Source organism: Vigna unguiculata, chromosome 8 (assembly GCF_004118075.2).
Source record: "Vigna unguiculata cultivar IT97K-499-35 chromosome 8, ASM411807v1, whole genome shotgun sequence".
In the NCBI taxonomy this organism is placed as follows: domain Eukaryota; kingdom Viridiplantae; phylum Streptophyta; class Magnoliopsida; order Fabales; family Fabaceae; genus Vigna; species Vigna unguiculata.
The window spans coordinates 36,650,867-36,664,709 of record NC_040286.1 but is presented as its reverse complement, the minus strand read 5'-3'; the positions used below and the strand labels follow the sequence as shown (position 1 = coordinate 36,664,709).

Here is a 13,843-nt window from a genome sequence, read left to right as displayed (position 1 = left end):
TTTCATTATTTTTTAGTGTATAGAAATCTAGGCAAATTTGTTGTTATACCGTCTAACACAACTACTTACTGATTCTTTAGGTGTAATCAGTGATTTATTTTTTCAATTTGTGAGTTTGGTTTATTTTCATTCTTTTATTTTTTTTATTTAATTTGGTTTTTACTTTTTGTAAAAAAAATTAATTTGATTATTTTTGTTCATGTCAATTTAAATATCATATGTTATTTTATGAAATTTTTATTTTTAAATTTTTTTTATTCTTTTAAAATTAAAAAGAAAAATAACTGTTATATATCATGCCATGATCATGTGATTAGGTTACGCGTTAATTCGTATAGGCTTTATTTCTTTCAAAAAATTACCACATGTATTATGATTGTATTACGCGTCAATTCGTATAGTTTTTATTTCTTTAAGAAAAATTAACACATGACATATTTCTTTTCATATGTCGGACTAATCATATTTCATTTCAGTTTAATTTTTTTATTTACAATTATGATTTAATTTAATCATATATTTTTTAAAATAACTCAATTTTATATCTTAATATCAAATTAATAATTAAATTTAATTACAATTTATATGTTCAAATAATTTTTTATTATTTATATACCAAATTAATAATTAAACTTAACTACAATTTATATATTCAAATAATTTTTTATTATTTATATATCAAATCATCTAAATGTACATTATTTTATTTTACATTTTTTAATTATAACTTTTTATACTTAAAATTGTTTATATATGTAAAAAATAAAATATTTTGAATATTTTATCAAAGTAATTAAATATTCGTTCGTATTTTTATTTCAAAATTTTAAAACGAGACCCATTACTATTTTATTATTTATTCATACTTTACCTTCATTTTCAACTATTCTACTCATTTACTTTACCTTCATTTCCAACTATTCTACTCATTTACCTTGCAATTGAGTGAGGGTAATAAGAATTTGGATAGGTTTTTCTACATTTTATTTTCAGAATACATTGGTTACTATTTTAAAGTTTTAAAATATATTGAAAAAATTTTAAAATATTAATATAACGTAGTTTTAATGCTTCGTAAAAGATAAAAAAATTCAGTAAAAAATCTAAAGTCGGTTAATCTCTTGATTATGAATCCTCTCTATCTGATATTATATTTTCAGCAGCATGCGAGCTGGAAGGGGATTATTCAACAACCAAATTCTTTATTTTCTGTCTGGAGACTTTATTGAAAAGACAAAATATACGAAAAAGAAAAAACATAAATTTAATAATATAACTATCCAGGTAGAAAAAAAAGCATCAATCGGATAGCACATCAAGATCCCATGACGAACATACACAGTGCACAAAGACTCCGTAAAATTCTGCTATAAACGTCATTCTGACTAATCTAATATAGCACTGACTCAATTGCTCAGGAATTTAATCATAGGGATTCCTAAAATTCTTCAAGAGGTTAGGAATATCGTAGGCTAACATGTCATCAACTGCTTGTATCATCTTTGGTTTCAATTTTTCAAACTTATCAATATTGTAACCACTCAATCTCTCCCTAAAATACTCTACATTTGGGAAATCACCAGGAGGTAAATGGAACTCCCTTTGCACCTGTTCCAAATGTGTCAGTCATGTGTAAACAATATATGCAAAGTGGATATACAGATAGATCCATACCTTTCCAAATTCAGCTGCCAAATTATCAATGAGCTTTTGCTGAGCTTTAGATTTGCCTATCATAGCAGGCATCTCCTTTTTTAGATGACTGATAATATACGCATGTATCTTGGCTGCTCGGGCTCGTTTTACAAACTCATTGATCTACAATAGTCAATAATACAGATATAATAAAATTAATTATGCAAAAAAAGTAACTCCAACAAATTAAATATAAACCGGTACTGAAATTGAAAATCAGATAATTTACAGATGCAACTATAGAATATTGTATAAAACCTGTCTATGGACATAATGGCACTAAAGAGAACTGGTAAAACTACTACTCTTTTTGTAATTTCAAAAAAGAAAGAACAATCTAATCAAGAGGATGACTTCCTTTAGTTTCCCCATATCCACTGTCCCAGCTATCCTTTAATCTTTCATAATTTCTTTGCAAAGCTATCAAAGCATGGGGAGGCGCTTCTCAAAAAAAAAAACTGCTTCCAGATGTTTAAAAAATATATTGGATTAGGGTAGCTTTTGAAAACTGTTTTCCAAGCTAATTTTTCCAACTCCTAACTCTAAACATTAGATTTTGAAAAATGTTTTATAAAATAGTTTTAGGAAACTGAAAAAACAACCAAACACACCCTAAGTACCCTAATTTTAGTTGAAAACTACCTTTTTGATAAAAATATAAAATTTGGTTAAGTAAATAACTCACTCTTCGATCACAAGCTGCTTTTGGTATATCTTTCAGATCCGAAAGAAGATCATCTTGTTCCTTTTCAAATAGTTCCTTACCAAGTGGACCAGTGGCAACATCATTTACAGGCATGTCATTGAAGGAGCTGCAAAAAAAGGTTGATTATGAGCAAATGAGCCCAAGTCAATCTCATAAACAAGGAAACAAAAATTCAGCTATTTCATCATGTATAGGTTGCGCAGAACATGGGGGTGGTGGTGTGGAAGAAATCTTAAATGCCACCGACACAAAGAACTTCATGATAATACAAAACAACCTCAAAAACCTTACAATTGTAGCAACAAGTAGTCTCTCCCCAACTATCTATAACAAAGACAACATTTGAACACCGAGAGAGAAGAATAAATATATTAAATACATAAATGATGCGACATACCCAATATACACACGCATTACTTCAGGTGTCTTCAACACCTTCCCAAGTGACCACATTAAGGCGCCATAAACCCTCATCAACTATAAGAAAGGGACAAATATAGGTTAGATTTCACTGGAGTAGGTTGTGAAAGATTCTAAAGATAAACAAAGACGTTTGATCACTCAGGCTCTTACTTGTTGGGTATCAACTTGGTCTGCCTTATTCAAAACTACTCGGATTTTGTCATCATGTCCCCGTAAGGATGATATCACACGATTGAACTCATCACTAATGTCAAGTTTGTGAGGATCAAACAATAAAAGTATCAAATCGCACTTGGCAGCAAACCAAGATGTCACGCCCGTAAAATCATATGCCCGTTGTGTCCTTTGCTTTTCTCCAGACAAAACTCCGGGAGTGTCAACAAATGTGATGTGTTCTAGTAGCTTTGGACAATTGAAAGAGTCAACCACAAATGTTATAAAGGAAAATTTAGTAAATATTTTCAACATATCTAGATCAACTTACAGGATGAGGCATCTGTGAACACACAAATTTTGACAAAAATGCTGTGCCAAAAGTTGTAAGGCCACTAAATGGCATGTCTGCTTGGACAGCAACAGTATTTCCAGGAACAGTTCTCTCATCAGATCCAGACTGCACATTAGTACCATTTCCCAGTTAAAAGATAAAGGATTACTAAGAAAAGGAAAAACTAAGTTTTTTAGTCCTCCAAATTTGGGGCACGTTTTCATTTGGGCCTCCAATTAAGACATTTCATTCTTTTAGTCTTTCTACTTTTAGAAACGCCTTTTATAGTTCTGGTGTTAGGTGACATTACATTGGTAGCGTCACAGATGTGGCAAATGGTGATTTACTTAACTTTTGTCACGTAGATTTAATTGAATGACATGGTTTTTTTGAAAGTTCATTATTTTTTGTTAACTCTCACGTCATGGAGAAGATAAATTTGTAAACCCAGCCCACTGTGATTGATGTTTCACATATAACCTAACCATGTTCCTCCTATTCCTCCTATTCCTCCTAAAGATATTCCTCCTCCAGAATTAAACATTGTTGCTCTTTTTTCTCTACTGTTGCTCCCTTTGCTATTGAAAAACAAAAAAGTGTTCGCTTCATTCTTCTGAAGAGCCTGATGAAGTAGTTTTCTTAACTTCATTGTCAAAGATAACTTGCGTAAGGTTTTAGTGGTACATGCCACTGTTCTCCTCCCTTTCTTTTCTCGTGGTTAGTGTTTAGTGAATTCCCATTTCTCCTTTTAGTCTTGCGAATTTCAAACTTAAATATATATTTCTCTCTCTTTTCTCTCAACATAATGGGGCTTCCGACAGTTATGCAGATTTGTTCCAACCCAACTGTCAAAGAATGGTTAGAAAAGAGTCATGATTAGGTGTAGGCAGCAAGGATGTGGGTTCCTTGCATGAAGTTAACAAAAAATTTAATAGACTATCAAAATAACCATGTTTAAATCCAGTTGGTAAATGTTGAGTAAATCATTACTATAAGGAGTGCTAGTGTTGGAAGCATGACTGGCACTCCAACACTGCAAGAAATAACAGTGTTGTGATTCATAGCATCTGCCAAGATGTTGAATATTCCCATGATTTACAAGCCAAATTGGTGTATATGTTTAAAACTGAGGAAACATTGAACGTGTAATAACACAATCATCATAAAGGAATTGGCTTGGCTTACACGTACCATGACAACAACAAACCTATCAGTTGTTGGCTCAGGTCCAATATGGGCTCCTATTAACATTTATGGGAAAAACATGACAGAGATTAGCAACTATATATTTAAAAAGTAATGATATATCATCCTACTAAACTTCCTAAAGTTTTACAAAGAGTATCAAAATAAATAAATGCATTTCATATTTTGCAGACGTTGAAAAGATTCAATACTTGTTCAAATAGTAATCAGAAGGATTGGTAGGAAACTGTTGCAGGGAGATATAGAATTATGTATTCATAAAACAGATCTAAGAGACGCAAGACATACATATGGGCATATAGAGAAAGAAGAATCACTTGCCTGGATAACTACTTTTAAGGAGATGTTTGATAAATGTTGTTTTACCAGTTGAGTACTGACCCAAAAGCATAACCATTGGTTTGGCATCAAAGTCACTATTTGTCTACATATTGTAAAAAATTACAATCAACAAAAAAACTAAATGTGTTCTTTGTATATATTCAAAACGTAGCAACAACCTAAACAAAATAACTTACTCACCAGTAATGGCGATACAAAATCATTAAAACGGTAAGTCGCTTCTAATGGCTTCAACTTGTTAAGGTAGAGCCTCTTCAAGCCGTCAATTATTGATGTCACTGAGGAAAGAGGCACCTATGAACAAATGTATCACAGATAGAAGAAAAAAGACTTATGAAAGAAATATTTGACAATTTTGAAGGTAACACGGATAAAAGGTCATACAGAACATACAAGTAGGATGATGACCTCTAGGATAATGTTAACTTGATTCATAAAAAATTAGAGACAAAGTTAGCTTTTTAGATTTCCACGAGATAAAATGCACTTTGTGTCATGCCAAAAAGAAACAAGATAATATAATACCATTTCTAAACTGACACAACAATATTCATATGTGGGGTATCAGGCATATTACTCTCATTAGTGCTGTGATAGAGTCATGTTGGAGTCACAAAATATCATCTTTCAAATTTGATACTTCGGCAATGTATCTGACACATGTCATAGGGGTGTCGGTATCGGACACAAGGACAGGCCATTGAAGAGGGGTGTCTGTTCTTCATATTGGCTAAAATAAGTTAACCACACGAATTGAAATCAAATAACAAGGTAGATTTCAGGCTCCTAATCATTACCAAAATATATTTTGTTCATCATCTTATAGAAGACAGAAAGCAACCAAACCAGTTGTCTCTCACACATACTTTTCAAGATCAAGATGACACTAAAGCAAACCAGAACAGCCTAAAGAAGGTAAAAAAGAATGACACTCAAGTTTACAATTATTTGAAAACTTTAAATGAATATTCAGTATGGTTTCTAGTGGACTGAAAGGCAAGGATAATGCACAAAGAATCCATCAAATTAACAGTAACAGAAGGCTTGCCTTTTTAGTTGAATTTGAAGAAAACCAATTTCTCGATGGTGATGGCTGCAATTGAGAACTACCTGTAATTACTGAACTTAGACTAGATCTTCAAAAGGAAAGAACATAAAACCAATATGAAGGTCCACATTTGGTAAAACGAAAAAAATATTACCATTCGTTTCAACTTCTCTGTGTTTATGCTTTTTCTTCTGGGTAGACAAATTTGAGTGGTAAGAACATTCAAAAAATAAGCATAAAATGTTGACACTGTAAAAAAAAAATACCTTACAAAGAAATACTTACAGTTAGTAATGCATCTAAACCATCCATTACGGGAGGTTCCAGATTTGTAAAATCAACTGAAATAAAAGTAAACTTTCATTAGGTTAAATATGCAGATAGGCATAGCAACAAGAATGTGCATTACAAACTAATAAAAATATAAACGTTATTCAAACAGAGTAATGAGACAAACCTAAGCATACATAACTTACCATTACTAGTCGGCAAATCGGGTGTTATTGAATGCCCAGATTGAGCCAAAGAAACTAGCTACATTTCAAAGTGAGTAAGATTTTGGAAATTTATCTGCATTGAAATACAAAATATGTAAAAACATTTTTACCTGCATAGCAATGATAAATTCAGAGAAACCAAGATACCCTTGCCGCTTTGTATCTGCAATAGCCCACACCTTATTTTGGTAACAGAAGCAAACCAATAAAGTCTTTAGTTAGGAAGAAAGGAAAAAAAAAAAGCAAAATAGATAGCAATCAGCAAGTACAAGTTATTACATAAACAACACAACCATTAACTGCCTCAACCATTACTTGTTAGAGATACAACTATAGTGAAGCAGACTTCTATATGCGTAATTAAATTATTTCACTCATAAAAAAGTTTAAAAAAATCATTTAAATAGTTGGCAATATTTGGTAATACATTTCAATAACAGGATAAAATTCTCTATACCCACAATGCATCAGTCTTGAATCAGAATTGAAAAAATGAAAACCAATGCAGGAACTGGATAATATGAGGCATTCCACAAATTAGAGGACTGGTTCAAGACCAACAACTAAGTCTGCCTAAATTGAAAATGTAGAGGACTTTAAGATAGGAAGTGCAGGCGAAGTTCAAAGTTCACCTGTGCATGCTTGATAGAAAAGGCAGAAGAGAGCAAATAAAAATTGAAACTAAACAAAATTGTTACTTATTGTTTAAAATGAATATAAGTGAACATTAAACCAAATTGGCCTACTTGTAAAAGCAAATAATCCCAGTTTTATCTTTTCTCTACCATTGCATGCACACTGAAATACCAAAAATTTTTTGTAGTGACTGACTACTGGTATCCTTCATAAGAGGCAGTTTTACTCGAGTCAAATAAAACTACTAGAGTTGACAAAATTTAAAGTGGGAGGGTATTCAACACAGCCAATGTCGACTGATTCCGCGACCGTGTGGTGCGCCTCGCTTTATTTCATTAATGAGTAGAAAATAAAGGGAGTAGGGCACGTAATAACGCTGAACTTTTATCACTTCTCACTTTATTCACTAAGCAAGTAATCATATAGTACCTTATAATTTTTGATTCAAGATTTCGATTACTTCCAACTCTCACCAATATTCATTCATGTTTCAATGCAAAGCAACGACAACAAAGAAAAACGGGAAAACAGAAAACCTGCTTAAGATCTTGGCGAGACAAGTTGGACATGGCGAAAAACTTGGTGGCGTCACTCCCCGTAATGCGGCCATCGCTATCTAAAAAAGGAAGCGTACCGTGAAATTTCTGAAGAAAACTAAGGAAAACAAAAATCACTGAAAAACATGTTGTGCTGTGATGTACTGTACCTGAATCAGCGTAATTGAACCAGTCCTTGTAGATCGCCTGCTGTTGTTTGGAGCACGAACCGATTGGGATCGGGTCGAACTCCATTGATCGCAGAAAAAGCTTCGAAACCGCGGGTTTGAGATCTCGCAGCGTTCGAGAAGCTGCGTTTTATCGCTTTTTTATCTTTTCCGTGGAACTGAAAACGAGAGCGTTAAACGACGACGAGGAATTGCATCAGCAGTGTCGTATTGGCGATGGAAACTACCCAGAGTCGGTGTAAAGATGGTGCTTTAACGAACCTTGTTTTTGATAGTTACCAAACACTAGTGCCAAGTTAGCACTCACTTTGCTTGCTGATTCAGATTCTCATATTAACTTCACGTTCAAATGGAAGTTCTTGTCATCGCTTTTTCACTCCTTTTCAATTTAATCAATCGGGTAGGGATTATATATTAATTTTACTATTTTCAGGATAAATTTTTATAATTAACATTTCTCTCTTCGAACTCCTTTTCTTTCTCTTTTGCTATATACTCCCTGCCTCTGATGACCTTAATTCAAAACTAGACATTTTTAACAATATTATATTATCCAAATAAAATAATTAGTTTTGTTAAATTTAAAACAAATTACTTATCTGTCAAATCATCTATACTTGACTACAATAAGTATTAAATAAATTTACAACATTAAAATCGTTTTCTCGAGGAAGACATTAAAATTGTTCACTATATGTTTGCATAAACTCGTTTGATAATCAACAAACAATTGGTGTGAGTGAAATTTTAATCTGGTTTTTTCAGTGTACGATTTGGATTTGATAATTGTAAATAGAAAATATCAGCTTTGTTTTTATTTTTAAACTTGTGATGAAAAAATTAATAATGTCTCACATGGGAAACGTTGGCTTCAAGTTCCAGAAATTACATTCTTTATATACATAGAACGTCTTTAAAATCTCCCAAATAATAAAATTCAAAATCCAATATAAACATAAGAATTTGACAAAAAATTAACATTTAAAAAGTGAGATAAAAATATCTTCAAATATATATATATATATATATATATATATATTAGCGTAACACAGGCGCGATAGCACTTGTGTGTATGCATTTTTTAAATATGCCTGATATTATATTAGTAGGTCATAATATTATAATGTTATTAAGTTAATATTTATTAAAATAAAGTGAAATATATCAGAACAGATCAAAAAATAACCATTGATAAACAAAGAAGAAGAAAAGAAGCAAAGGCATATGATTTTATAAAAAGTTTGTAAAAATAATGGTCAATTTTTAAAAATATAATAAATTATTATATTTAAAGGGTAAAATCGATATTTTGAAAAGTGGACACAAAAAAAGTAATCCCTTTATATATTGTTATATATATATATATATATATATATATATATATATATATATATATATATATATATATATATATATATATATATATATATATATATATATTATAAAAAGACTTCAATTTCATCTTCGTCTAGCAATCTAACGGTTGTTTCACATCCTTTCCCGCAACACAATCTACTTACGTATATTATACAATATACAATTATAGTAGGTTTTAAAATCTTATACCAACGATAAAAAGAATGATATACTTATGTAATCAAGACAATTAGTTTTTTTAAATAAGAACAACATATATTTGACTCTTCTTATTAAACATATTCAGATGATAAAATACAATTCAAATTTATGGCATACTATAGAATCTTTTTACTATATTTTTGGAAATATGTGTATTAAATAGACCAAGAGATCATACAAGAGTCGTCTCTCACCTTAGTCTCATGAGTTATAGCACAAGGTCAAATAATGTCTCTTCCACTAAACATGACAGGGTAAATTACATATTTGTAAATTTGGTCAACCACCAAAATATCAATTATAGAACCTCCTTTAACTCTCATAACTAGATATATTTGTTTATGAGTAGGATTCTTGCAAAGTCATAATAATCTCTTCAAACCCCCTTAATACACCACCCTAACACATGATCAATGTAGTATTTCCCCCTTATAGATCTCTCCCGTATCTCCAATCCATACAACCAAACATATTCCAATATCTTACCTACAATTCATGCAATACACTCATATTTTCAATTCTTCATTTACCTAATTTAAACATTTCATTCTAAATCAACAAAATAAATTTCATGCTTGAAATCCCCCCCCCCCTTTTTATTGACTGACACAATAACTTGCCCAACGAGCGAGTCTTAAAGGAAAATCTTCCAAAATTTTCTCAATGAGCATGTCCTAACTCAACAAACAACATCACCGGAGAAATTCTCAAAATCTCATCCAACGGGTCTTATATCGCCTAGTGAGAGAACACGTATAAGGAGAAAGGTCTCTCTGCCCTCTCTGACTTGATAAATTATGATCTCTCTCGACAAGTAAAACACTCGTCTTACAAGTCTGCATAATTCAGACCTGGATAAAGTATATTGGATCACTTACTTGATCTATCCAGTCCCTTGGACACGAGTTTCACAACTCAAAACAACATCAACCAAAGTGCAAAAATACTACCAAATCAATGGCATGATACCTCTACAATATCTCTTGAGTCAAACACACATATTCAACACATAGCATTTCTAAATAGTCTACATTATATCATACAATCAACAAATTAATTTCTTAATCTTTATCCATCAAATACACCTCAAATATCTAGAACATGTTAATTCAAATCATCAAATCAATAGTTGTAGGTTCCTAAATACAAAAACTTATATTTCCTCTGAGGAAGAGACATTGCTCTCAAGGACTTCACACAATACACAAATTCTCTAATAACTCTAACTACCCATAAAAGACTTCACACGAGACAAATTCTCTAGCAACTCAAACTATACATAAATGGCTCATATTAATAATTTGATTATATTGTTAAAATCATAAAAGAGTAGAGAATCATATAGAACTACTCAAATATCTGCAACTCCTTAATAAGACACATGCAAGTAAAGCAAGAATTAGATTAAGAAAAGAGAAAAAGAAATTTACTATATTGACAATTTTAATCGAACAGTCTTATAACTCTACACAAAGAATTCTAAGATGTCCTTGAATTCTCAAACTGTAATAAAAAAATATTTGTTATAATATTTAATAATATCAAATTGTAATAATAAGTACAGGTAATAAAAATAAAAAATTGAAACACGTTATATTTAATTTTGAAGAAAAATTATTAACTCACGATTTTTTTTATATTATATTATATATATATATATATATATATAATAAATTTTACATTTGAATATTATTATATAATTTCATATAATAATAGTTTTAGGATGAAAAATATATTTAAATTTACTTTTGTTTTTATATATTTTTTTTCTTGCAATTGAGTTAAAATATCTTTTTAAATCAAGAGAATTTGATTGGTTATGTATATTTACGCGGTTTCAAAGATGCTCTCTATCCAAATCTAGAAAGTAGAAAGCATGGTGTGTTAAGAAGATCAAATATAGTTCAAATTCTAACAAATGACAAATTTTAATAATGTACAAGGCGAATTTTTCACGAGATAATAATATTTTGACTACTAAATTTTGACAATTTTTTTATAATATGAGGTGATATTTTCTAAATGATTTAAAATATTAAAATTAAAAAATAAAAATTATTTAGAAAATAATATCTAAAATTATAAAAAAAATTGTCAAAATTTAATAGTTAAAAAATCATTTTTCTTTTTCAAAAGGAGGTAAGTAAGATATTCAATTGACTAAAAAAAAGTATAAAAACTAAAATAAATCATTAATTTAAGTATAAATTAACATAGCACGTAATCCTTTTTTCTGAAAGTTTCACTTACTTATTATGTGGTATTATCTGGCCCTTACCATTCTCACAGTACCATTAAATAAACCGCGTGTAAAAGATGGGAGAAAGTGTTTTTACGTTGACTAAACGACAAATCGCATATGTGAAACTGCCATGCGAATCAATACTTTTTTACCTTGGTAATTGATTATTCTCATCTGTAAACAGCTCAAATTGCGCATGCACTGATTCTCTGATACCAGCAATGCTTTAAAAAGCAAACACCATGAACAATTCTTTTCACCATTTCCCAGTGCAATCAATAGCTATTCTGGGTTGAAACTCCACAAAATGAATTCTTCAACATTATGTTCTTCGTTGTTGGTCACTCTTTGCATGATCCTCATTTTTCAATCTCCGTTGCCAACAAAAGCTGGTAGATCTCACGTTGGTCCTGATCTCATTGACAGAGTCTGCAACGAGACCAAAGAAGACTATGCATTGTGCCAGGATGTTCTGAGAAGAGACCATGAAGTCGTGAAAGCAAAAAACTTCACTGAACTTGCAGCGGCAATTCTGAAACTGGGGGTGAAGAACGCAGTGGAAGGACAAAAGTTTCTGAAGAGGTTGGCCAAGGAGAAACATGTTCCAGAGATTGAAGAATGTGCAACCGATGATTATGATGGGGTGATAAGAGAACTCAGAAATTCCCTTGGTGAGATGAAAGATGATCTGGATGCTGCAAACTATGAAGCTAGAATTGCTGGTGATGGAGCTGATTACTGTAGCAAAGCCTTGGTTGATGCAAAAATTGATAATCCTAAGATTTTTGCTCTTAACCGTGAAATATCCATGATTGGCTTTATGGCGTTTAATGCTATGGAAAAAATTGGTCACGAGTAGTTTGTGGGGGTTAACTTGCAGTGTAGATGCATGTTAGTAAGATGAATAAATTGAATGTTTGGTTAACTTTTTGTCTTGTTTTCTTCCTTGATGTGATAGACTAAAAGAATGTGCAGTGTGAAATTGAGAGGGAAACATTCAATCTACGAATAACAAAGTTAAACAAAGTTAAACTGTGACATATTCGAAGCATTCGATGTAAGATTATAAAACCGAAGCACGCAACAAATGTCTGCATAATCAATTCCTTTGAATTCATGTCGCAAACATCTACATTTTTCATAGAAGCAATTAGTAACTCTCAATTCCTTTGAATTCATGTCGAAAAGATCTACATTTTTCATAGAAGCAATTAGTAACTCGTTCATGCTCGTCAAATGTCAAATGTCAAAGTAACAAATTTACAACAAATTTACAGTAATTTTCATAGAAGGAATTGGAGTTTGCTGTTAGTTATTTTCTGCAAAGTAGAATATAAATAGTGGAGACATGAAGGATTGAAGCAGATCCATTGTGTTTAATGTTTCTGCAAGATGAATATGGTAGATGGAATATGCTCTGGACAGAGCCATGACAGAGGAAGTAGAAGAGACGGAAAATAGGTACAATCTTCCATTAATTCCACTGATAGTTTTGTTTTACGCACACTTAAGAAAAAAAAAAAAAAAAAAAAAAAAACATATCTAAATTTGGTTTTGTTGTTGAAAACTCTGTCACATTTAATTAAACTTAAAGTAAAATTTATAATATGATAATAGATTTTACATGGCTCTCGCTAATCGGTGTCATACTAATTAATATACACTAGATCTACCAAAATATATACATTACATAAGTATAATATTAAATAAAATCTGACCTAATAACTATTAATGCAACTTTATTTTTTTTAAAGGACAAAAATGCCCATAAATATTATATATGTGTATTTAATATTTTATTTAATCTTCACAAATAAAAATTAAAACTGATTAAATAATAAAATAACTATATTTTAGTGTAGTTAAAAATTAAATATAAAAAAGTTTAAATTAATAGAAAAACCAACAAAAAAAATATTGTTAAAAATATAAAAATTAAAAAAAACGACATAAGAAAATATAAATTAACAGAAAAATCAACATAAAAATTAATGTTAAACATCTAAAAATGTTAAAAAAAATAATTAAAGTGTCAATTTGAAACTTAATTGAATTTTTTTTTCTTTTTAATAGAGACCTTAAAAATTCCAAAGTCCTTGTTTTGTTACAGTAAATTATTGTCGAAAATTTTAAAAGAATATTTTTATCTTTATAAAATTTATTATTGTATTTATATTATTTTAATTACTATATTTAATTATTTTCAACTTTCAATATAAAATAAAGATACCAAAATATATTTATTATTTCTTGATGAGA

General features: G+C 30.4%; 2 protein-coding genes across 5 annotated transcripts; one reads left to right on the top strand and one right to left on the bottom strand.

Moving 5' to 3' along the window:
• Positions 1–1,241: 1,241 nt before the first annotated feature.
• Positions 1,242–8,128, bottom strand: LOC114194528 (EH domain-containing protein 1). Of its 4 annotated transcripts, none has more exons than XM_028084812.1 (16): positions 7,747–8,128; positions 7,577–7,656; positions 6,515–6,583; positions 6,384–6,441; positions 6,193–6,248; positions 6,062–6,095; positions 5,908–5,978; positions 5,040–5,153; positions 4,839–4,941; positions 4,503–4,552; positions 3,309–3,437; positions 2,975–3,226; positions 2,799–2,878; positions 2,381–2,507; positions 1,675–1,818; positions 1,242–1,608 (listed from the first exon to the last, which is right to left on the bottom strand). In XM_028084812.1, exons 1-16 carry the CDS (start codon positions 7,829–7,831, stop codon positions 1,423–1,425), a joined length of 1,638 nt encoding a protein of 545 aa, XP_027940613.1. In that variant the 5' UTR covers positions 7,832–8,128; the 3' UTR covers positions 1,242–1,422. The 4 variants fall into 4 exon arrangements, with proteins under 4 accessions (XP_027940613.1, XP_027940612.1, XP_027940614.1 ...); XM_028084811.1 differs by having other exon boundaries at positions 6,062–6,098; positions 7,747–8,127; XM_028084813.1 differs by having other exon boundaries at positions 5,908–5,969; positions 6,062–6,098; positions 7,747–8,127.
• Positions 8,129–11,891: 3,763 nt separating this feature from the next.
• LOC114195172 lies at positions 11,892–12,443 on the top strand. Its single transcript, XM_028085563.1, has one exon. It carries the CDS (start codon positions 11,892–11,894, stop codon positions 12,441–12,443), a length of 552 nt encoding a protein of 183 aa, XP_027941364.1.
• The last annotated feature ends 1,400 nt before the right edge of the window (positions 12,444–13,843 follow it).